We start from the raw sequence: 23,042 nt of genomic DNA, 5'->3' as shown, positions 1-23,042 counted from the left end.
TAGTTAAGAATTATGTCATCCTTCACTCATAGTATCAATTGCAGTTACTGTATGGACAAGAAATGCTTGTACTAGAAATTACAAGGTAATTAGTTGTCCTCAGATTAGAACAACACTGGGTCTATCACCAGTGATTCAAATTGTGAACACAGTGGGTTAAAAGTTAAACTCCGTTCTCTTCAGGGTCAGAAACTAGAGCCTGTTAAAAATTGCTTGTTTAAAAAAGCCCTAGGACGCAGATACAAATCCCCATTCAGCGATAAATCTCACTGGGTGATCTTGGGCCAATCACTCGTTACTAGCCTAACTTATCTCACAGGGTTGTTGTGAGGATATAGAGAAGAAACCATGTATGCTGCCTTGAGCAACTTAGAGGAAAGGCGGGATATAAATATAATAATAAATAAGAATAGTGCCTAATCAATCGCAACCACATTTAAGGCGGGCTTTTCCTGTGCTTTGGATGCCTGCTCATGGGTGAAGGGGAAAGATGGGAGGATTATAAGAAGGCAAGTTTCACCTCTGCATGTAATAAAGCTGATAAAGGCAAAGGAGCCCCGAGGAGGATCGCAAACTCCAAACTACTAATGCAGATGAAGATTGACTGCCCTCTTCGACCACCAGAATACATGAAGAAAAAAAGTCACCACCATCACGCCAGTTTAATAAGGAATCTTCTCTTGAATCTGAAATTGAAGAAGGATGATGTGTAGAACCTGGCGATCTTGGGGCGCAGGCATTTTGGAGGAGGAGGGCTCATCAGCCTGCCTGTCTGCTTCACCCTGAGACGCGTGTCTATCTCACCACGCGGGGTTACACGTGAGGGCAGCTCTGTCTGCGCTCTCCAGAAAGTGTGTCACTGGGTGAAAGAAGCCCGGGAGGCAGCAAGAGAGGCGGAGCGAGCAGGGCTGCGGCGGGGCGCAGGTAAAGGAGGGGGCGGAGATGGTGGAGGTGAGGCACGTGGGTCAGTGCCGCACTCCCGCTGACTCTCCTCCTCCTGGTGTTGTAAGGGGGCGGAGAAAGCGGCACCAGCAGCCCTAACAGGAGCCAGCTCAGCAAGAAACTTCGCCAGGAAGCCTCGGCCGCTACTACTGCTGCTGCACCCGCCACTGCTTCGCTTCCTCCCGCTCCACACACGAGGCACATCCACGCATAAGGCGGGCAGGCGGGTGGCCGGCGGCCGCACCTCCCACAAGGACAGCTGCCGCAGTGGCTTTTTACACACACGCGCGCGCGCGCACACACACACACACACACCAGAGACAGGAGGCGCAGGAACGGGACCCGTAAGGAGGCGCCCCAGCAGCCCTTGAAGGCTGTCAGGAGAGGCACCGGGGTGGGTTTATTAAGGCAGTTCAGGAGGCTGTCGCGGGGACCAGCCGCAAGACTTGCTGGCCTCCTCAGTCCTACTCCCGCCGACCCACCCTATCCGGCTTGGAGAATCGCGGCCCGTATCTTGGAAAAGAAGGGGGACGCCATGGAGCTCAATGCAGGTAAATGGATACCGTTGTTATTGTTGGAATGAGGGAAGCAGCACCCCCTTCCCTCGCTTGAAAGGGCGGCCCCTTATGCCAGAGCCTCTTGACTCTAGTGTCACAAGGCACCCCGCTAGTTTCTGCAACTTTGCCACTGAAGTAACCCACGGTAATCCCGCGTGGCTTACAAAACAAGCTCTGTGGTTCCCACGAGCGAGGAAGGGTAGAGAAAGAAAGGGAACCAGCGAGTGAGTTTGCGATGGGGCAAAGCAAGGGCGCGGCTTGGAGACTGGGGCGTGACGCCGATGGTAGGAGAATGTGAGGTCCGGAACCGGAGGGTCGGCACCAGTGTCTGGGGGCTTCCAGGACGCAGCTGTCAGCCCATCCGAGGCACAGCAGTGGCGCGTAGCGTGAGGGAGAGGGGCGAGAGAGGATGGGGATTCTTTGGGGCGGAGGGGGATCCGGCGCTTTCTCAGCCGGCACTCTGGGACTCCTTTCTCCACCCGTCACGACGACGGCGTCTCCCGTTGTCGCTCTTCCACTCCCGGGCTGGTTCCTGCCCGCCATCTCACATGGACTCGCCGGCTGAGCCATGTGCGCCTTTTGTTTACGTTCGGCTCTGCGTACGCGCGCATTGGCCCTGCGTGGCTGTGACGCCTGGCTTACATAATAGGGCCGGGGCGGCCTCGCTGGGAGACCGCGTGTGCGGACACGTGAAGCCGGCAGGAGGCTGTTGTTTTGGTGACCTGTATCCAGGGGACTGACAAGCGAGGGACACGTGGGGACGGGCGAGGCAGACGTCGCATTGAGCTACGCCCGCTCGTGTTGCCTTTTCTCAGCCCCTGCACTTTCTTTTCCTTCCCCGCCTCCTGCTGAAAAATGGTGATTCGCTCTTTCCCAGCCGATATGAGGAGTTCCGAGGACAGATGTACTGGAGGGATGGGAGACTTGATGGAAATGATTGGCTGGAGAAAGAGAGAAACTCACGTGGCAGCACACCTTTGAATAAGTGGCCTAGACTGCAGTCCCACTTACCTTGGAATAAGCTCCACTGAATTGAATTGGACTTACTTCTGAGTAGACATACACAGGACTGCACTGTTACTGTCCAGTAAAGGGCAGCCTGATGCTTTGTATATTTACTTGGAAATAAGTCCTACTGCGTTTGTGGGGTTTTCTCCCAAGCAAACGTGTGAGATTTTGTAGCTTTATAATTTGGGCAGGATCTACACTACTGCTTTAAAACGGTTTATAACAGTAGTGACAATTGTTGGAGTCCAGGACGCACTCCCAATAAAGTCTTCAAAACGTTTTCAAAGTGTTATATCCTGCTTAGTGTAGATCTAATAGAAGCTCTTAAATTAATTTTCAGTGGCCTTAGGAGCACCTCACTTCAGTCATTTATCCTGGCAGCTGCTCAGTGAATATAGGATGGAAATCACTGCTTGTTATTTGCGTGACTCTGACATCCAGTGGTGCTGTGTGTGTACACCCCATGTGACTTGAATCAAACCATCTGGCTCTCAAGTCACATGTACAGCAGACTGTGACACTTGAAAGAAATGTAACAGGTTGGAGGAGGGTTGCAGAATAATCTTCCTTGATGACTTGAGTTCATGAAATAGATGGCAGTCAGATGGTACAACATGCACAGATTCCAGAGAGAATTACATAACAACGGATGTTGGGTAGTTTACCAGAGGATTATAATAATGTTATGCTTTATGAACAAGTGAAGCATTGTGGAGGGAGTGGTTCTTTCTCTGCCTCTCCAGGAAACTGAAATGGGGAGGGGATGGACATTCCCAAACTCAACCTTCCCAAATCTTTAAATTTGAATGAACCAGCAAGTTTAATGGGACATAATAGAGGCTAGTTATATAACAGTGTGTGCAGCTTTGTGAAAATGAATGAAGCTGAATTACAGGGAGTTATCTTGACTTGAAAAGGATTTAAAGAGTCTAGTATATATGGAAGGCCAATAACAACAAATATTTTCACTCAAAAACACATTTTAAGAGAACATAAAAGTAGACAGGTCTGGATCTTGGTGGGGGTGGGGTATAAGAACATAGGAAGCAAGTTGCTGGGTCAGATGAAGAGTTTCCAGTAGTCATCAGTTGTATCTTTTTTGGGACCCTTCCAACAGGAGAGGAAGGCAACGGCTCCCCCCCCTCAATCTCTGTCCCCCTCACCCCATTGTCTGTCCTCAACCCCAACAAGTGGTATTCAGAGACATTCTGCCTTGAGATATGGGGCTTTCATTTAACTGCTATGGTTAGCTGGTAGACTATCCATGAATTCGTCTAATTTTTTTAAGGCCACCAATGCCAGTAGCCATAATGACATCTTTTGACAGCAAGTCCCATTTGTTATGTGTTGTGTGAAGAATGTACTTTCGTTTGGCCTGGATTTACTGCCAATTAATTTCATTAGGTGATCCTGAGCTGTCTTATTATATGAGGGGGAGAGAGAAATGGGGTCATCTGCTTCCTCCACACCAACCATAATTGTTTAATGTTCTGCCTTGGCCATCTTTTCTGAACTAAAAAGACCTAAATCCTTTTTAATTTCCCTTTAAGGAAAGTGACATAATTATTCTGGTTATCCTTTTCAGCACATTTTCTACTCTGACATCCGTTTGAGGTTAGGCAACTAGGAACATACACAGTATTCCAAAAGCAGCCACGTCATAGATTAATATTGTTATTTATACTACATTATTTATACATATGATATTTTACAAAGAACAGGTTTGACACTTCCTATCTCAAGGGGCTTACAATCTAAAAATAGACACAAGGAAACAGAGGGGTGGGGAGAATGCATAATGTAAAAGCATAATGATACTGGCCATTTTATTTCCACACCTGTTTCTAACAAAGCCTGATAAGTTATTTGCCTTTCTTTGCATGCTGCAAATTAAGATGACATTTCCGTTGAGCTGTCTACAATGACCCTTAAACTCTGGTTGCAGGCAGTTAAGATCCTCTCAGTGTACATATGAAGTTGGGACTCTTTGCCTCAGTGTAAATCATAGCAAACCTCAATTACTATTTTGTTGCCCATTCTCCTAATTTGGACAGATCCTTTTAGAGTTATTATAGTCTGTGTTTTCACCCCGAATAATTAAGTGTCAGCAAGATCATTTATGAATGTCAAATATCACTAGTCCCAATATAGATCCTTGGACAATTGCACTGTTTAATTCCTCCATTGTGAAATTGTCCTTTTATTCCTACCAGATGCTTCCAATTATTTAAACTGTTCTTTATGCACAGGTGGTTAAACTTCTGTGCATGCCTCACTGAATACATTTACAAGTGTTCATATGTTTTTAAAATTCCCTACAAAATTAACATTGAGTCTGTGTTAGTAAGTTACATAATGACTTCCTGCCAAAGTACTTGGCTAAAGTACACTTGTCATGTGTAATGCAGTACTTGCACATGACTAATTATGCTAGAATGTGGATATAGATTTGCATGTTCAAATGTGCATCCCATTGAAAGCAATGTGGTGTGATTCAGTGAGAACCACAGTTGGATTGCGCAATTGAATGTTCATCCAAACAAATATGTATCTGATTTTCACATGTGCCTACTTCTGTAGATCAGGTTAAGAATAAATAGCCACCGTTAACTCATGTGTTACCTCAAGTTTCCAAGTCAGCTTGTGTTAAAAAGATCTATACACGCTTACATTTCTGCATGTTGCACATACATTTCTGCATTGTTCTATTAGGCACTATGTTGGAATATGATGCTAGAAGCAACCATGAAACATGAACTCAAAGTATTATGTTTGGGCTGCATGAAAATATGATGTTTCACTGGATTTTAATTTAGCCCCTTGTGTCGTGGTACAAATGTTTGTGCACTTCCCATTCGTAAGGACTGAGATCCACAGACTTTAGGCATACTTGGTGGGGTGTTAGATTTTTTTTCTTTGAACAGCAGATCTTCCTATGCCTTAGCATTCGAAAAGCCCTTTGTTTTGTGTGGGTGGGTGGGTTGCTTTTGAAGAACTGCAAAACCCATGTCCCCTGGGTATGCAGAACTATGTGTACATTCTTTGGATCTCAAACATAGTATTCAGGATGGTGGTGGTGGATTTTTAAAGTACGGCCACAACTGCAGATAATAATAATACATTTATTTCTTACACGCCTCTCCCTCTGGATGTCTATCCAGTGCACCCATGTCACACCAGTGAATGATGCAGAATGGAAAAATGTGGGTGGTGAGATCTTGATACATTTTTGTGAAATAGCCAGGGAAATTAACAAAAGGATATGCATACAGTTAGCTTTTAAAAAAAATAAAAATAAAGACAAGTAGGGAGGAAAGTACCATATCTATAGAAAACATAGAATAAATGTTTTTTATATTCTTTTTTTTTTAAAGAAATAACATTTCCTATGTTAATGGAAATGGCCACTTATTTGTCTGAAATTCTACTTCATATTTGGCACAAAGGTACGGTAATGCATTACTAGAACACCCATATTCTCATTCTCCATTCTGCCTCTGCATTTTCATTCTTACTGTCTGTTATTGGAATGTCATTTTGATTGTGGTCTGATTCCACTTCCTTCACTGGAGCTGATGGGATTGCTTATGAATTAGAAATTTCCCATGGTAAACATGTGGTCTTGAACAAACACTGCATATAAGTGAACAGGTTAGGACTGTGTTCCAGGGATTTGTAAATGATTACTTCAATAAAACCACAAGGAGTAGGGTGGCTTTACTAAAGAAATTTGAAGCTACTCTCCCACTGAGAGGATTTAAAAAAAAACAAAAAAACTAAAACTTGAAAGATCCCTTAGTGTCAGTGGGAGATTTAGGCTGCAATCCTGTACATACTTACCTGTGAGTGAGCACTACTGAACTTAATGGGACATATGCCTGAGGATTGTGCCTTAGTCTGTGATCCTATCCATATTTACTTGGGAGTCAGGCCCATTGAAATCGTGCAGCATACTTCCAGCTTACATAGAAGCACTGGTAGTTCCTAAATGGGTTTTCCTAGGGATTTGTTTTCTTTCGGTCATAAGTGACACTTCAGGAGGTAGGAGCGAGCAAGTGCCTCTTTGAAAAACTGCCTTCTTCCTATCGCAGAGCACTGTTTCCCTAGCAGCTCACGAATGCAAAAGAGAACTTGTCCCCTTAAAATATATTTTTTACCTTCCCCTATATTCTTCCTATTAATGTCTCTGTTAAGTGCTGTAAAAACCTGAATTGAATAGGTTCTTGAAAACTGTGACAGAGGCATTAAGACAAAACCAGTTAAATTCAATTACATGCCCATGTCATTGATTTCAAGTAAGTGTGTTCAGAATTGCAGCCTTGCAGCTGGTTTACTCCTAACAAATGCCACATGGTGGCTGTCCATGTGCAGTACTATAGGAATTGAGGTGATTTTTTTCTTTGTGCCACAGCAAATGCACCCCCAAACCTCTGCAGTTACCTGGAGAATGGGTCCAATCTGCATTATGAGCTGTTGTACATTAGCTGCTCACTATGTGGTGCCTGTTGCTTTAAGGAGGGTTTTTTTATTTTTATTTTTTTTAAGAGAAGCTTCCATGATCGTGGCTGTGGGGTGGGTGCATATCAATCCTTAGTATCTACCTTTTGGTGCTAAATATTGGAGTGAACAAATTGACATAGCATCAGTAAGTGTTCTAGGAACTATTTATTGTTAAGTCACAACAGGGTAATCTAGGACAGAATGCTACTGTCTTTTTTCATATTAGAATTAAAATAAGTCTCCTTTGACTTATGAATTGAGAAACATATTCCTATAGCAAAGGAGAAAATGTAATTTGCGGGTTTTGTAAATTTTACCAGTCAGTGAAAAGACATAAATGACTGTTATACACTAATACAAGTGAAAGTGTATGGGGCATAAGAGGAAATCCCAATAAAATAAATTACATTTTAGTAAGCTGTAAAATATGTAAATTGATTTTGAAATATGACATCTTTTGAGATGAGAAGCGTCAGTTTTCAACAGGCATATTTTAAAAAGTTTTTATTTGTTCTAAGGAGTTGTCACCTGGAAAAGGGGATCTTGCTCAGCAAACTCTCTCCTTTCCATTTATGAAAGAAGATGCTGTCTCAAGGCTCTAAAGCATTCACTCTATTTTGCAAGGTAGAATATCAGGTAAAAATTTCAAAAGCACTTAAGTTACTTGGGGAACCTGCATCCCACTGAGGTGGGGGGTGTAGACACTGAAGGCCACAATTATCAAACAACTTGCTTCGAGATTGTTCTATGACCATCAATGGGACTACTCTATAGTAAGTTCTGTGAGAATTGCAGCCTAAGTTATTTAGGTGCTTGTGAAAAATTTACCCTTTTAGGGTGTATCTGCGTCACAGTCTTAAAGTGCAATCCTATACATGCTTAAAGAAAAGCCCTACAGCTCCCAACATCCCCCAGCCAGTTGTAGGAGGTTTTTTTTCTGTTTAAACATGCATAGGATTGTGGCCTTAGTCATTCACTGTACCCAGAGAACTGTACTTCTGTGAAGGGGGCTAAAGAACTTACACAAGAGCTTCTCTACAATTTCCAGGATTCTTAGGGTGAAGCTTTGATAAATAAACTAGTATAAAAGTGATAGAAGTTTGAAGTTTAAATATACTCATAGTCTATTGCAAGAGGCAGTGCTCCTAGGTTAATTGTAGAGATGTATAAAAGCACTGCAGTGTTGTTTTAAATGTGGAAGATAAAACTGTAGCAGTAAATTGTTGTAGATTAAAATTTGTCCAGAATTTCCTGCCTGTTTCTCTCTCTCTCTCTCTCCATCTCCATCCTTAATAAGGCACCTCTTCATCACAACTACCGTTCTGTCCCTAAGAGGGCAATCCTGTGCCCCCTAGACAGCATCTGGGGCACCGTAGGATGCTGTGGATTTCCTCCTCAATGCCCAAAGACAAAGATATGAGTATGGAGAAGGAGATCTAGTTGTGGAACTTTCCTCCTCCATCCCCTCCTAGCCATCACAGAAACCTTCTCTTATGAGGTCCCAACCTTGTAAAAGAAGTCAAAGAGGGAGAAAAGGGGGCATGGTGGTGGGAGGAGAGAGAAGAGGTCTCTCTCAGCCCACTGAAAAATAAGTCGGCTAGATGGGCTCAGAGGCCCATCTAGCACCTTTTTGTATTTTAAACAGATGAGTGGAAAAGAAATCACCTCCATCCTCCTCTTGCCCTGCTTGGCGGTTGGTGGCAGGGCATAGGATAGGCCGAGGGCTCTGAACTTGAAGCCCTCTGTGTATTGGGAGCACAACCTATAGGATGGTGCTCTTAATCTCTTTCAGTACTTCCAGATTTTCTTCCTTAATATAATAGAAATGTTTCCCTTCCTTTTGCTATGTGTTTTGCCCATGTCATTTTAATGCCCAGTGGGTTTCTAAAGGCCCATACTGCTGCTGAAACTAAGCATGTATTGAGAATAATTTGGTCAAGATTGCGATGGGAGGCTGCTTGGAAATGTTATGTCAGCTGCTTTAGAGGAAGAAAAGGGCATAGGTGAAATAAATACTTTTTAAGCTGTTGGTGTTGCTAAGAGTTGCTTATTATTTATTTAGTACACTTATGTAATGCCTTTCTATCAGTGCAATTGTGGGATATTTTAATGGCTTCCCATCTAATAGACACGTTACGAAGGAAACTTCTTGCTGTCTCTCAGGTCCATCCAGTAACACTATTTCTTCTGATACTTTAGAAACAAAAGCTAATTATACTTACGTTTTGTTCTTCCCAATCATATCTTCTTTGAGCTAATTTCATAAACTTCATCTTGTTTTAGGAAGTATGGGTGAACTTGAAAGCCGTAAGCAAGACAATACAGTACATATGGTGATCCAATTCTGAGAACAAGAAAGGCGTTTGGAGCAAGGATTTAAATGAGAGAGAGGGAGATTGTGTCTGACTTCTTGTATGGATCTGTGAGGCTGGTAGAAGATAGATGCCTCTCTTCTTTCCACAGGTGGCGTGATTGCTTACATCAGCTCTTCGAGTTCAGCATCTAGCCCTGCCTCATGCCACAGTGACGGCTCAGAGAGCAGTTTCCAGTCCTCCTCTTCACCTGTACCACCATCACCAAACAGTTCCTCTTCAGAGGGCAGCTGTAACAGCAAGAGCGGAGAGGGCTCTGATGGAGCACCAAAGAATGACCAGTTAAATGATCACATTGAAGCAAAGCATTCAAGCATAACTGGATTGGCCAAGGGTCATAGTGGACTTACAAGTAAGTATTCTTTTTTTAGTAGCCTTATCTTCACTTAGGCTCATTTCAGACATCATGTTTCCCAGTATTCCAGTCTATGGTTTGGAGGCTGGGAATGGCCCTAGGGCTTCTTTCTCCCCTTTGCTCTGACATGTGGATTCCTCCTCCTTTTCTGCAGTTTTTTGTTATGTTTAAACTGGGACGGACCTGGGTTTGATCCCCAAACCAGAGTTTGGAAATCCTCTTCAAACCTAGTTCACATTATCCATATTTAGTCCCAATTATGACATAATGGCACATATGGTTATAGCAAACCATAATAGGGAGTGGGGGGAGAAAGAAGCCACATGCGAAATCCCCAGGCTCCAAACCATGACTGGTAAACAGAACATCTGAATTGACCCTTTGTATGTCCACACTAAATAAGTATGATATTTATCTGAGGCCCGGCGGCATCCTTTGCCTTGAGCCTGTAGCACTTAACCTTCAGCACTTAACCTCTGACTTCCTTCCTTCTAGATAGACTGTAGCTCTGGTACTCAACCTCTGGCAAACTGGAGCTCCTGCCTCACAGTGCAAAGTGGTGCCAACAGGCCATGTTGTCCTGTGGTCCACAAGTAAGTTTGAAGTCAAGACATGATCATAAAAGAACCCCCGGATATATTATCCAACTCATAAAGCAGTCTTCCCTATTTGAGCCTTAGATATTTCTAGCTGTGTAAAGGTTGCTTTTAAATAACTAAACTTTTTCCTTATTGTAAATAGCAAGCAAAATACTGCTCTGAAAGTAGGTAAAGTTTTATAGTACTGTACTCCATCAGTAGTGGGAACCTATGAATTCCAATAACTTACATTTAAAAAACCCCAACATCCACACATTTTTAGATTGGAGATTTTAAAATCTCCCCAGCAACCTGCTTTTGATAGGATCTTGTCCTTGTTCGAACGGTGAAAGTGGTGGTGCCATTTCAAAATAAAAACAAGACAAAAAGTTGTTTTATGAATCCAACCTGTTCTATAATTTTTCAGAGAAACTACTCAAGAGTAAGTTACTGTTTTTTCTCTCAACCTCCTGAAGGCGTTTTACTCCGAAACACATAGAGCTGTATTAAAGATTTCTCCCGTTATTGAGCACCAGCATTGTCTTCTCTTTCTGGTTTGCCTCTTCAGGGCCTCAGTCAGAAGCAGGGATGGATGAACATCCCTGAATTCTGTTTGCATGCTGCTTGGGTTGCCAGGCAGGCATGTGGGGCGAGCCACCACACGGTCTGCTTGTGACCGATAAAAACCCAGACCTTTTTTTTTATCCATGAGCCACGATTTTGTGTAATATAGTGGAATTACACTATATTTGTAATTACACCATAATTACACTATAATTACACTGTAATTACTGTATATTTGTTTACACTATATGGAAATATTTACGGAAATTGCGATTTGCACAAATTTTCAGGTGTAAATAGCACAATTTGTGTAAAAATGCATGTGTAAAAGACCATTTATGCCTGCATTTTTGTGCAAATTGTGATTTCCATAAAAGTTCCCACCCACAATTTTGAACAAATCCACATTTGTGCAGATTGTGATTTGCAGAAAAAAAGGGTGGGATCCACAAGCTTTCCTGACAGCATGTACCAAGTTGAGCCAGCTCAGGGATCCTCAAGCTGGCATCCTGGAGACCAAACTGCCAAAAATAGGCCAAGCTCAACTCCCAAACCGGCTTACTCCGACATCCCTGATCAGAAGTCTTTCCCCATCACCTGCTGGCTGAGCTTTGTACCTGGAGATCCTGAGGACTGAACCTCAGACCCTCTCAGACATGCAACGCATATCCCCTGTCACTGAGCAATGGGCTAAGGCTATACATTACATAAATAATATGTTCACAACATCAGATTTTTTAAAAAAAAAACACAACCCACCTCAACAGTGATCCTCTTAAGTATATAAACATCTAAGTTAAACATATAATAAGATTTATATGCTTTTTTACTCAGTAGCTGTGAAATATACATTTAAAATACATGCATTAAACTTTATTACACTGGTGTCAGAAGTAATAGGATATGAGAAGCATCAGATCTGAGCACAGTTATTTTAATAATTGCTATTAAATAGTTCTCCCAAAGTGCATTCCTGTCTTATCTAATCATACCTGTGTATCCATATCTCTTTTTTCTAAGTTATTTCAATCGTGATTTGATGATTCATTAGTTGCTTTTGCATATTTCTAGTTTTTTAAAAATATATCAGTAGCAACATGCTTGTTACCTACACAGATAAACACAAAGGATTAGAAATTATTTTCCTTAATTTTGCTTAACAGTCAAATAATGTTAATCTTCATTCATGTTGGTTCTTTAATCTTCTGCTATGTGGAACTTTTTTCCAGTAGTGAGTTTTTATTTTATTTTTACATTTGGAGGGGTGTGGGTGTGTTGGTCAGTGAGTGTTTGATAGTAAAAAGATTGTCCTAGTATGTAGACTTCAAAAAACTTCAGGCTTTGAAAGTTAAATTTCATATGAACAATATGACAAATGAGCAATTCTCATTTGAACTCTACACATTTGTGCCACCATGTTTACTGTGTTGGCACCAGCATATTGGCATTGCAATACTAACATTATTTTAGTGATCTGTGACACAAAGCAGATTTATCTGTCAGTGTGTTTTTCTAAGCAATTTTGTGTTAGTGCAGCAAGTATTACTAATTATTTATATGATAAACTTACATACATAGCTGGCTGATCCAAACATGAGCCAAGTTGAAGGCAGCAAAATGGGGATTGCAATTTAGGGATAGCCAATTTTTGACAATGGCTCTGAAGTTTTCTTAGTATTGTGATGATGACAGTGGAGGGGGTTGGGCATTTCTATGATGGCAACATGCTCATTCTGCATAGGCTTCCCCAACCTGGTGTCCTCTAGGTGTGCTAAACTACAACTCCCAACATCCCCACCTAGTGCACCCATTTGGGCATGCTGACTGAAGATGATGGTAGCACATCTGGAGAGCACAAGGTTGAGGAAGGCTGTATTAGGCCATAGAATCTAGGGTGAAAAAATGGCATCATCCTAAATGAACCACTGAACCCTAAATATAAATATTTGTATTAGTTGAAGGAATTTGAGACATATAGAATAGCTACCTTAGTGGGACAGGATATTGAATTCTATATTTTGCCCCTTTTGTCGAGAGTGATCCCTTTTGAATTAACCTTAACAAAAACAATATAAGGCAAATATGCATGTGTTGTTTCCTTTTCCAATGTTTCTATTGAGTTTTCATACTGCTTTTTCTATTTGTAGAATTTAATGGCATGGTCCTGCTGTGTAAAGTCTGTGGAGATGTTGCTTCAGGATTCCACTATGGGGTTCATGCCTGTGAGGGCTGCAAGGTAAAGTATATTATTTTCTAATGTAAATAGTTCACTGGAACACTTAGCAAGTAGAATTTCAGGGTTGAATAACAATTGGTGCTGATACACCTGAAAGAAATCACATGTTTATTTCTCCACTGAAACCCTAACTTTAGAAATTTTAAAATATGTCCAGACTCTCCTAAATACATCCCATTATTTCTTTCTCTTTGGAGAGTCAATAAGATCAGTAGATGAATATCTTGAAAAATACTTGACAGCCAGGGTTGAAGCAGTCCTCCCCAGTGTAGGCAGGCATATTACTCTTGCGGCCTTTTCTCCTATTTGGGTTGTTTATTTATTTTTATCACAACCAAATGTCATGAGACTTATCAGTTTCAGTGTTTCAAATAGAAATTTCCATTAATGGGATAAGCTTTAAAACTGCTTGCAAAAGAAGATGTGAAACATACAGTTGCTTACTCTTTTCAGGGTTTTTTCAGAAGAAGCATTCAGCAAAATATCCAATACAAGAAGTGCCTGAAGAATAATAACTGCTCTATAATGAGAATGAATAGAAACAGGTGCCAGCAGTGCCGATTCAAAAAATGTTTGTCGGTTGGGATGTCAAGAGATGGTATGTTTCTGTATTGAGCAGTGACCTTCAAAAAGGTGAATTGTTGTACTTTTTTTGTGCCTAATTCAAAGGGAAGCCTTATAAACGCTGATGTAGAGTAGTAGTCAAGGATGTGAACTGTGAGCCAATTCAAATTTCACCTCAGCCATGAACCCATGTAGTGCCTCAGTGACAAGCCACTACTCTTTTCAGCTCCCCCACCCCCATGGGGATAATACTTGCCGACGTTACAGGGCTGTGGTAAGGAATACTGAGGTAATGTATGTGAAGCCTAGTAATGAACCCCTTATCAGTGAGATAAGGAGTATATATAATGAAGAAAATAAGCATCATTTAAGTGAGTAATATAATGAATGAAAGAGTATCTAATATGCAATAATCCCAAGGGAAGTGGAGGTCTTTTTATGAAGCCTTGAGAGGTAAACACATGTTGACCAGCCATGCAGCTGTAGAGGTAATGCTCTTAGTTTCCAACTTGCATCTTGACTCTTCCTGACATCATCTTCCTCTCAGACTGGCTGGCCAGCACATGCTCTCTTTCTTGTCTCTATCAAGCTACTATGCCCCAATACATTTCCTCCCAATCTGGTGATTGGGGTTGAGTTGTATTGCATTCTGGTTGGAAATGATGGGAGTTACAGTCCAACACATCTTGAGAGCACCAGATGAGGAAGTCTGCCATTCTACCTTCCTTGAACTGTCAAACTATTTGGTCATATCTTCTGTGTAATAAAGTTGTGACCTGTTCTGAGCTCAGCTATATACATGTGATGGTTCTCATTGCTTCCAGTGTTCTCCCACTCTGGACACAAAAAGGGCTTCCTGCTTGTGTTTATGGGGGGAAAGAAGCCATGGCAACAGTTAACTCTTGGAGTTGGGCAAATGCATTGCTGTTTGGGGCAAAAAAAGGGGAAATTGGGTTTTAAAAAACCCCACAAAAACATGGGGTGCCATCTCTGGTACTTTCTGGATTGGATTGAAAAAGCTACTTAGACTCACATAAAGAGCTTCCTCAAGCCGAGTGGAATTCCATCCCCTGCCCCTATGTACAGCTGACCCCTCCCATCCCCTCCATGCCTTTTAACAAATTGCTTTTGCAATTCCCCTTTGTTTCAAAAGCAGTTTGCCACTTGACTTTGTAGTGAGAGCTCCTGTTGGAGGGAGATACTTGTCCTGCTGTCAAAAGCACATTGGCTCAGTTCAGACAACACATTAGTCAACGCAGTGTGAAAACTCCACTCAGTGGTTGAGTTTTTAGGAGGTACTCCCCACGCAGCATGTTCTAGCTCCACTGTTGTGTGACTGTGGGCTACTATGGAGTTGAGTAAAATCCATTATGACATTTGCTTGACAGTTCCTCCCCGCTCTCTTTTCCCCTGGTCCTCCCAATGGTTTCCCATCAGCCTTTGCTGCAAAAAAACGACAATCCTGGCAGCTCTCTTAAAGTGGCACTGACTCCTTTTGCCCCTCTTGCGAGGGAACTCTGTAGCCAGTGGGAAAAGTCAACTCAATGCAACAGAAAACTCCATGGAGCCCTCCAAGCAACGGTTGTGCAGGAATTCTCCTCTGCACAGCATGGATATTAAGTGTGGAGTGTTTTCCAAAAATCTCCACCGTTGCATGGAGTTTTCCCACCAGAAAACACATTTCTCAACCATGCAGTTCTAAAACCACCATTGAGAAATGTGTTGTCTGAACTGAGCCATTTTCTTGTTTAATCAATTGCATGCATTTTTTGGTTAGGGAATGGAGAGTGTAATATCATTTCCGCAAGACTTTATCATGACAATGTATAACTAAAGTCTTTACCTTTCTTCTTGGTAGCGGTTCGATTCGGCCGGATCCCTAAACGTGAGAAGCAAAGGATGTTGATTGAAATGCAAAGTGCCATGAAAACCATGATGAACACTCAGTTCAGTGACCATTTGCCCAGTGAGGCATTAAAAGATAGCCAAGAACCTTTACTCCTACTGCCTCAGGAAGAGGTCAACTCCAAATCACTGCAAGAGCAAGAAAATACCAATGTCCCCTCTTCTTCTTCCCCACCTCTTCCTCCTCCCCCTCCCCCTTCTGACATTGCTAAGGAAGAAGTGATTGGCATGGTGACCAGAGCCCACAAAGATACCTTCATGTACAACCAGGAACAACCAGAAAATCCTCCCACTGTTGTGAAGCCCCCAAATGGGGAAAGAATTCTCAAGTACACTGAGCAATATCATTCCAGTGGCGAACCTGTTAATAGTGGCATAAGCAGCACCCACCATGGTGGGAATGAGCAACATTTCAATGGACAGTACAAAGGGCGAAGCGGCATGCATTATCCAAATGGGTATAACCTCTGCTTCACAAGCAGCCATTCTATGAACTTTGCTAATGGCTTGACCTTAAAAGGTTGCAATAGGATGCCCGGAAACAGCTTTCCTCCAAATGAATCTATGAATGTCTACTCCTGGAGCACTGGAAGCAGAATGCATCTGGTACTACGACTGTTAATTTATGTTGCACAGTAGTCATTCCCCCTCCCCTCTGCTGCTTTGGTATGGCTGTGAGGAGATCAGAAGTTTTCACTTCTGTTTTACATTAACTGCAGTTTAGTGTATTACTCAAACCTGTGGCTAATCTTAACTATGTTAATTGAAACAAGCCAACTTTGAACCATAAGCTAACAACTATAGTTAAGAATAGTCACAGTTTCTCTGGGTTTAGATGACATAGCAAGCTGTGGTTAATCTGAAAAGGAAGTGAAATTTTCCAAGCTTCTCGCAGCCACGCTAAGGGAGCTGGTGCGCAAACCATCTGGGCACGTTGTCATAATACTAAGCTGTGGTTTAGCGCTGCAGCTAAACCAAACCAATCTAATCTCTATGCTTGAAAGAACAGATATGCTGTCACTTCTGAAGTGCACTATGAGATATTTATTACTATGCTGCAAAGGTACTATGATTATTACTATACTTCCAGCAAAGATACCACTTGTACTGCACTTCAGAATTGATGATGATGAGCATGTGTGTGTGTGAGTATAGTCTACTTAGGAAATTATCACATTTAGAAAAACCAGCTGCTGTGAAGCAGCATTTAGGTACTACAGCTCCCCCCACTTCCCACAAGTACTTTTAGAGCGATAATTATGGAATTTAGTCAGGTAGCTAATAGGAATTAACTAGCACTTAATGAAGTGTGAATAGCTAGGGAAATTAGTATCAATAAATCACGAGCAACTATTGTTTCAAGTGGAACTGGATGGTGATCAGGTGCATGGTATTTTTATTTAGGACTTAAATTCACCTTAGAACTTTTCTTGTGCTATTTGTGCCACGTGGACTAGAAAGTGGAGCAGAAATCAACTGGACATTGCGACACATGTAAATTTAATGTAAGCATGACCAAAATGATTTGAGCCTTAATTGTAAAAAAAAATTGTGAATCTTGAGGTGAACTGGGAATAATTAAGCAAAAGTTATAGCTGGGGTCGGATCCAATATTACGATCCAATATTACATGGCCATGCCTTTCTACCTGACATAGTGTAATGAAACAAAACAACAGCAGCCATTCCAAAATAGCAAAATCCATGGCTTCTCACATCTGAGTGTGGATTTGCAAGTATAAAACAACATGAACATAACATAACATGTTAACTTCGGTTCCTCTTATGAGAGATTTTTCACTGTACTAGTGACCAAGAAGCATCCTTTAATTAGGGTCTAATGTTTTGGGACATAGTCTCTAAACAAATTTAATTATGAGCAATTACACATGCTGTAATTTGTTGCATTGCCAGTATGAGGTTTTTTAAAACTGTGAAACCACTTGGCTGGTTTGTTTGGAATAGAATTTTGAGACCACGTATGTGTAAATATCTAGGTTTGCCCGATGAACAAGACTCCTTTTGTGGACCCAAATAAGTCTGGTCATGAAGTCTGGGAAGAATTTTCCATGAGCTTTACCCCTGCAGTGAAGGAAGTGGTGGAGTTTGCCAAACGCGTTCCAGGCTTCCGAGACCTTTCCCAGCATGACCAAGTGAACCTTCTAAAGGCTGGAACCTTTGAGGTGAATATATCTTGCTGAATTATTGCACTATAAATATTTATCATAAGATGGGTTGGGCCCTGACTTGGTCATACTTTGAGTAAACCCATTGAAATCAATAGGACTTTTAAGTTGTGACTGATTCAACTTTCATTGGTTTCGATGGGTCTGCTCTTAGATATGACAATGCATGCTTCCACCTGGACGGCTCCCAGCACTACCAATCAAAAGCCATTGTGCAACTATTCTGCCATTTCCTCCTTAATGGCTTCTTTGTGGAGAGTAAAAAAAAGGGAGAGAAAAATCATGAGAAGACGAGACTGCCTGGATCTCTTGCAACATTCTATGACTAAGTCACAGTGATAAAAAGCCTCATCTAGAATCATCCAAAGTCTGTATCCTGCTCATAAGATTTAGTTTTGATTTGACTACTTCCCCACACCCCTTAACATTGATAAAATCAATGCAACCATTTTGTGACTTTGGCAGTTTTCTGTTACAGATGCTAGGAGGCGTAGCAAAAGTTATCTCTGCACAAATTCATTTCTTTTGGGAATTGGGGATTCTAAACCGCCCAGAGAGCTTTGGCTATGGGGCTGTATATAAATGTAATAAATAAATACTTGGGAATTTTGTCCAACCCTCTCCAAAAATGTGTAATGGCTAGCCCCCTTTCACCTGCCAGCCTTTCCTGGGGTGGGGAGTGGGGGTAAGGCTGCTTTCATACTGATATATGCTGCTTGGTGTCTTCCCACAGCATTTTGTGGAGAGACTGGTTTCCATGTGCAAATCCCCAGGGTAGATCTTGAGTTACTACATTATTTTCAGAATCAAAGAGAGAACATTTGTTCTTGAGCAAATATACCAGTTCAGTACTTGTCAAATAATACAAGCTTTTCAGACTTTAAATGATCAGTGTACAAAGTTATGCAATAATTCCTTTTCTCCCTAATTTTCTACAAATCAACTTTTTTAAAGCAATCTATCTTTTCTTTTGACCAGGTTTTAATGGTACGGTTTGCATCTTTATTTGATGCCAAGGATCGTACTGTCACCTTTCTTAGTGGAAAGAAATATAGTTTGGATGAACTGCATTCAATGGGAGCTGGTGATCTGCTCAACTCCATGTTTGAGTTTAGTGAAAAGTTAAATGCCCTGAATCTTGGTGATGAAGAAATGAGCTTGTTTACAGCGGTGGTTCTTGTGTCTGCTGGTAAGATAACCTGTAAAGGAACAAAAAGCTTTTGTTGTATGTCCAGTTTGAGCTCCTATCTACCAAGACAAATGTTTTAATGAATAGCTAAGTGTGTTGTTGAATTTGATACTACCTATTCAACAGTGTCAAGTTGCAAAGCGACTCACTGTCTCTCTCTCCCACTGTCTGTCTTTTGTTGCCTAGAACGATCAGGAATAGAAAACGTCAACTCCGTGGAAGCACTGCAGGAAATGCTAATCCGTGCGCTCCGGACCTTAATCACAAAAAATCATCCAAATGAAGCCTCTATATTTACAAAACTCCTTTTGAAATTGCCTGACCTGCGTTCCTTAAACAACATGCACTCTGAGGAACTTTTAGCCTTTAAAGTTCACCCGTAGGTTTTCGCCTCTTATTTATATAATGGACTTGCTTAATGTTAACTAACGGTGTGTATTTTGTGCTAAAATATTTATTTATGTTTGTACGTATCTCTCGTGGAGAAGAAGAACTTGCTGACTGTGCAATGGGTAGATGTTCTGTTGTCATGCAATAATGCTTCAGGTTGAACATTTTTCTACCCGTGACAACATGGCCACAGATTTCTTCATGATTATCCAAAACAGCCCCATTTGCACTAAAGCTGAAGAAGTTACACTACATGTTATGGATACTGACTGTTAAGTACTGTGCCCCTACAACAACAAAATACTAATTTTCTCTTCTATATTGAATGGATAAGAATGTACAATGGCTACACATGGAATGCAGAATTTCAGTAAATGACACTACAATGACTGAAGAGAGATTTAATTGGTCTCTTCCCCCTTTTGAGCTCTCATGTTGTTGGGGTAGGAAGTTCTGAAAATCTGTTTGTAGTTTTACTGTTCTTAATCAAGGAAACTCCATAGGATGTCTTAGCGTATACCAATTTGGTTGCTGTAGCTGGCACACATGCTGTGTGTATATATATTATATGAACAAAGATGTTGGGTGTGTTACATCTTTATAAAATACATCGTGTATGTACATATTTATGTGTATGTATATAAATAGTTCTAAATAAACAACATGCATTTATCTTCACAATATTTTCAACTGTGGAGAAGTTAACCAAACAAAAGGAGGCGACCCATGGCAACAACCAAATTGATATATTTGGTTATGTACTGTCGAGCCAAATGTCTTGAGAGTCCGTAACGTTTAGAGAATTCCTGTTAACAGTAATATATGATGAATCAGTTAATTTAAGTACTTCAGCATCAAAAGTGAAATGGTAGGCCTGTCAGATCAGACTTTTAAACGAAGGAAAGATACTTAGACTGGGGTGACTTCTTTTTTTAATTCATTGCACCTAAGATTGTTAAGCGCTACGAGGCACTTAAAGCTGCTGGATACACTCTTGAATTTATCTGAAAGGAAAGTTTATGTGTAGTTCCCTGGAGAATCATGGAAAACTTCAAGGAAATTATATTTTTGTTGCATATTTGTGTGTTGTGTGAATCATATACCTTACACTACATTTATATGCTGTTTGAATGTTACATGAGATTGGGAAACAAAACTGAGACGCAGCCAATGTCTTTTAACAGTTGTATGCATCCCATCCCCCCACCCAGAGTGTTAGAGATGTAAAGAGTTCTTAAACTTTTTGCTGTACACAACAAAGGTCTGCTAGATCGTCTTATATCAGGTCTATTTTTCTATACGTATGTGCATTTTTAAAACACCTGCGACAAATTCCTAAACACAAGTATCTGCTTTGTATCCTGTTGCTATCTCAAAACAATATTTTCATATAATACCAAGAAGTAAAAATATACAATGGCACTCCAGCTCAGCTAGAGTATTACCATTCCCCTTCTTGTTTCATAATACAAAAAGAAAAATGCTCTAGATTGGATTCAGACTTAGTCATATTTGGGGTTGACCCATTGAAATCTGATTAATCATGAGTAACTTGATATCAGTGGGTCTCCTCTGCATATGACTAAGAGTGGATCCGATCCTCTGTTAGCTTCCACCTTACCTAAACAAAAGATTGAATCCACAGTTTACAATGTTGGTATTTCACAATCTCGGAACAATTTTACAATCTGGTAACTCCAAACATCTCCTATTAGGTTTATGTGAAGAATTAAGATGTATTAATTGCTTTTTAATTTTAACAGTGTCTGTCTCAAAATTCAGTCTAATTCAAAGGGGAAGTGTACAGCTCTCCTCTGTGCACAGAATGGAGACCACTATACTGCCACCATTCTATAGGAAACATCCCTCCATTCCTGTTTCACCTGAACAACTACTCAGTCATCTCACCTTAAGACCTTCCCCTACAGTAATCCCGTCACATTTTCGAAACATAAATTGCTCATTTGGTAGGATACATGTATTTTCAGAAACAGTATTTTTCTTAAAAATCAAAAAAAGAAAGTTGACATTTTAGGCTTCTTATAGAAGTTTCCTCTCCGCATATAAAATGTCTTGACTTTTATTATTCAGCCTTTTGATAAGTATAACCAGCACTATGTAAAGTATTGCTTAAAAAAAAATTGCATACACACACACATAAGCAGCCATAGTGGGGGCTTGCTCATTCACAAAAAGGCTGCCATGATGGGTGTGGCCAAATCATAACACACCCATTTCACAGAAGGCAAAATGGTGAGGCTGAGAGAGAGCCTGACCAATAAATTGAATACAAGGGAGAGGTGGGGCCTAAGGCCAAATCACACACCTGTCCCCACTCCCTCTACCCCTATAGGACATTGCCTAACACCACCAACTTATTCCCCCCCCCCCCCATTTTTCTGGGTGGCCAGGAGCACTTCAAAATAAAGCACTGGGCTTTATTTTATTTTTATTTTTATTTTAATAAAATTTAATTTTAATTTTATTTTAATTCCTGTTAACAGTAAAATATATTCATGCAATTTCATTTTGAATTACATGTTCCTTTACATTGTAGAAGTCCTTTATTTTATTTACCAAATCCTAGATCTAAGCTCAGCTTAATTTTTAGAACACCCCTGTGTTGCAATCTCTAAGGCCCAGAACTTCTACTAGCAGCTTTAGAGTTGTGCTGCATCATTTCTTCCCGCACTGATGGGGTACTGGAGAGAGCTACAAAGCAACTCTTTCCCCTGTGGCATCAGCCTTCAGATAACTGAGGTGCCACTAGCGTGGAGAACCACTGCCACGTGGCTTTGCACAGTCCCAGTCAGCGGAGGAGGAAGTGTCACTGTGGTGCCATGCTGCCAGAGTTAACTCTCATAAGGAGCAGGCCTCTGTGAATTTTATCTAAAGAAGCCAATTGTCATGAGCTCTGCTTTACTGTGCCACTGGTTATACACTTGATAAAAATACTGAGAAATATTTCATACCAGACTGTTGAGTACTTACTGTTGATGGGGCATTGCTGAGAGATTACAAAAATGTACTGTATGAAACTATGATTTTTTTTTTACTCTGGTTTTACATGTTTTAAAGGATTAAATATGGGCATTATGTTGGCAAAACAGACTGCTTGTCATGTGCGTTTTCTTCTTTGGAGCTTAAATATTGGAAGTGAAACTTGAAGCAGAGAAACATGTTTCCAGGGGTCTGGAAATAAAGCCCTATGAAGAGAGACTGAAAGAACTAGGCATGTTTAGCCTGGAGAAGAGAAGATTGAGGGGAGACATGAGAGCACTCTTCAAATACTTAAAAGGTTGTCACACAGAGGAGGGCCAGGATCTCTTCTCGATCCTCCCAGAGTGCAGGACACGGAATAACGGGCTCAAGTTAAAGGAAGCCAGATTCCAGCTGGACATCAGGAAAAACTTCCTGACTGTTAGAGCAGTGCGACAATGGAATCAGTTACCTAGGGAGGTTGTGGGCTCTCCCACACTAGAGGCCTTCAAGAGGCAGCTGGACAAGCATCTGTCGGGGATGCTTTAGGGTGGATTCCTGCATTGAGCAGGGGGTTGGACTCGATGGCCTTGTAGGCCCCTTCCAACTCTGCTATTCTATGATTCTATGTAAGCAGTACTACTTGTTGCCTCGGGCCAGAGTCCCAAGACAACCTGTTTTCAATATTTTTATTTACAGATTCCAACATCTGCGCAGA

The 23,042-nt window shown here is 41.2% G+C and overlaps 1 protein-coding gene across 2 annotated transcripts; it reads left to right on the top strand.

Moving 5' to 3' along the window:
* The first annotated feature begins 1,104 nt into the window (after positions 1-1,104).
* Positions 1,105-22,451, top strand: NR1D2 (nuclear receptor subfamily 1 group D member 2). Of its 2 annotated transcripts, none has more exons than XM_063128190.1 (8): positions 1,105-1,493; positions 9,471-9,731; positions 13,024-13,112; positions 13,566-13,710; positions 15,535-16,187; positions 17,578-17,763; positions 18,745-18,955; positions 19,142-22,451. In XM_063128190.1, exons 1-8 carry the CDS (start codon positions 1,478-1,480, stop codon positions 19,336-19,338), a joined length of 1,758 nt encoding a protein of 585 aa, XP_062984260.1. In that variant the 5' UTR covers positions 1,105-1,477; the 3' UTR covers positions 19,339-22,451. The 2 variants fall into 2 exon arrangements, with proteins under 2 accessions (XP_062984260.1, XP_062984270.1); XM_063128200.1 differs by lacking the exon at positions 1,105-1,493 and adding an exon at positions 10,230-10,327 and having other exon boundaries at positions 9,659-9,731.
* Positions 22,452-23,042: the final 591 nt, after the last annotated feature.

This window comes from Elgaria multicarinata, chromosome 1 (genome assembly GCF_023053635.1).
Source record: "Elgaria multicarinata webbii isolate HBS135686 ecotype San Diego chromosome 1, rElgMul1.1.pri, whole genome shotgun sequence".
Taxonomy (NCBI): Eukaryota; Metazoa; Chordata; class Lepidosauria; order Squamata; family Anguidae; genus Elgaria; species Elgaria multicarinata.
This window is presented reverse-complemented; position numbering and strand designations above follow the sequence as displayed.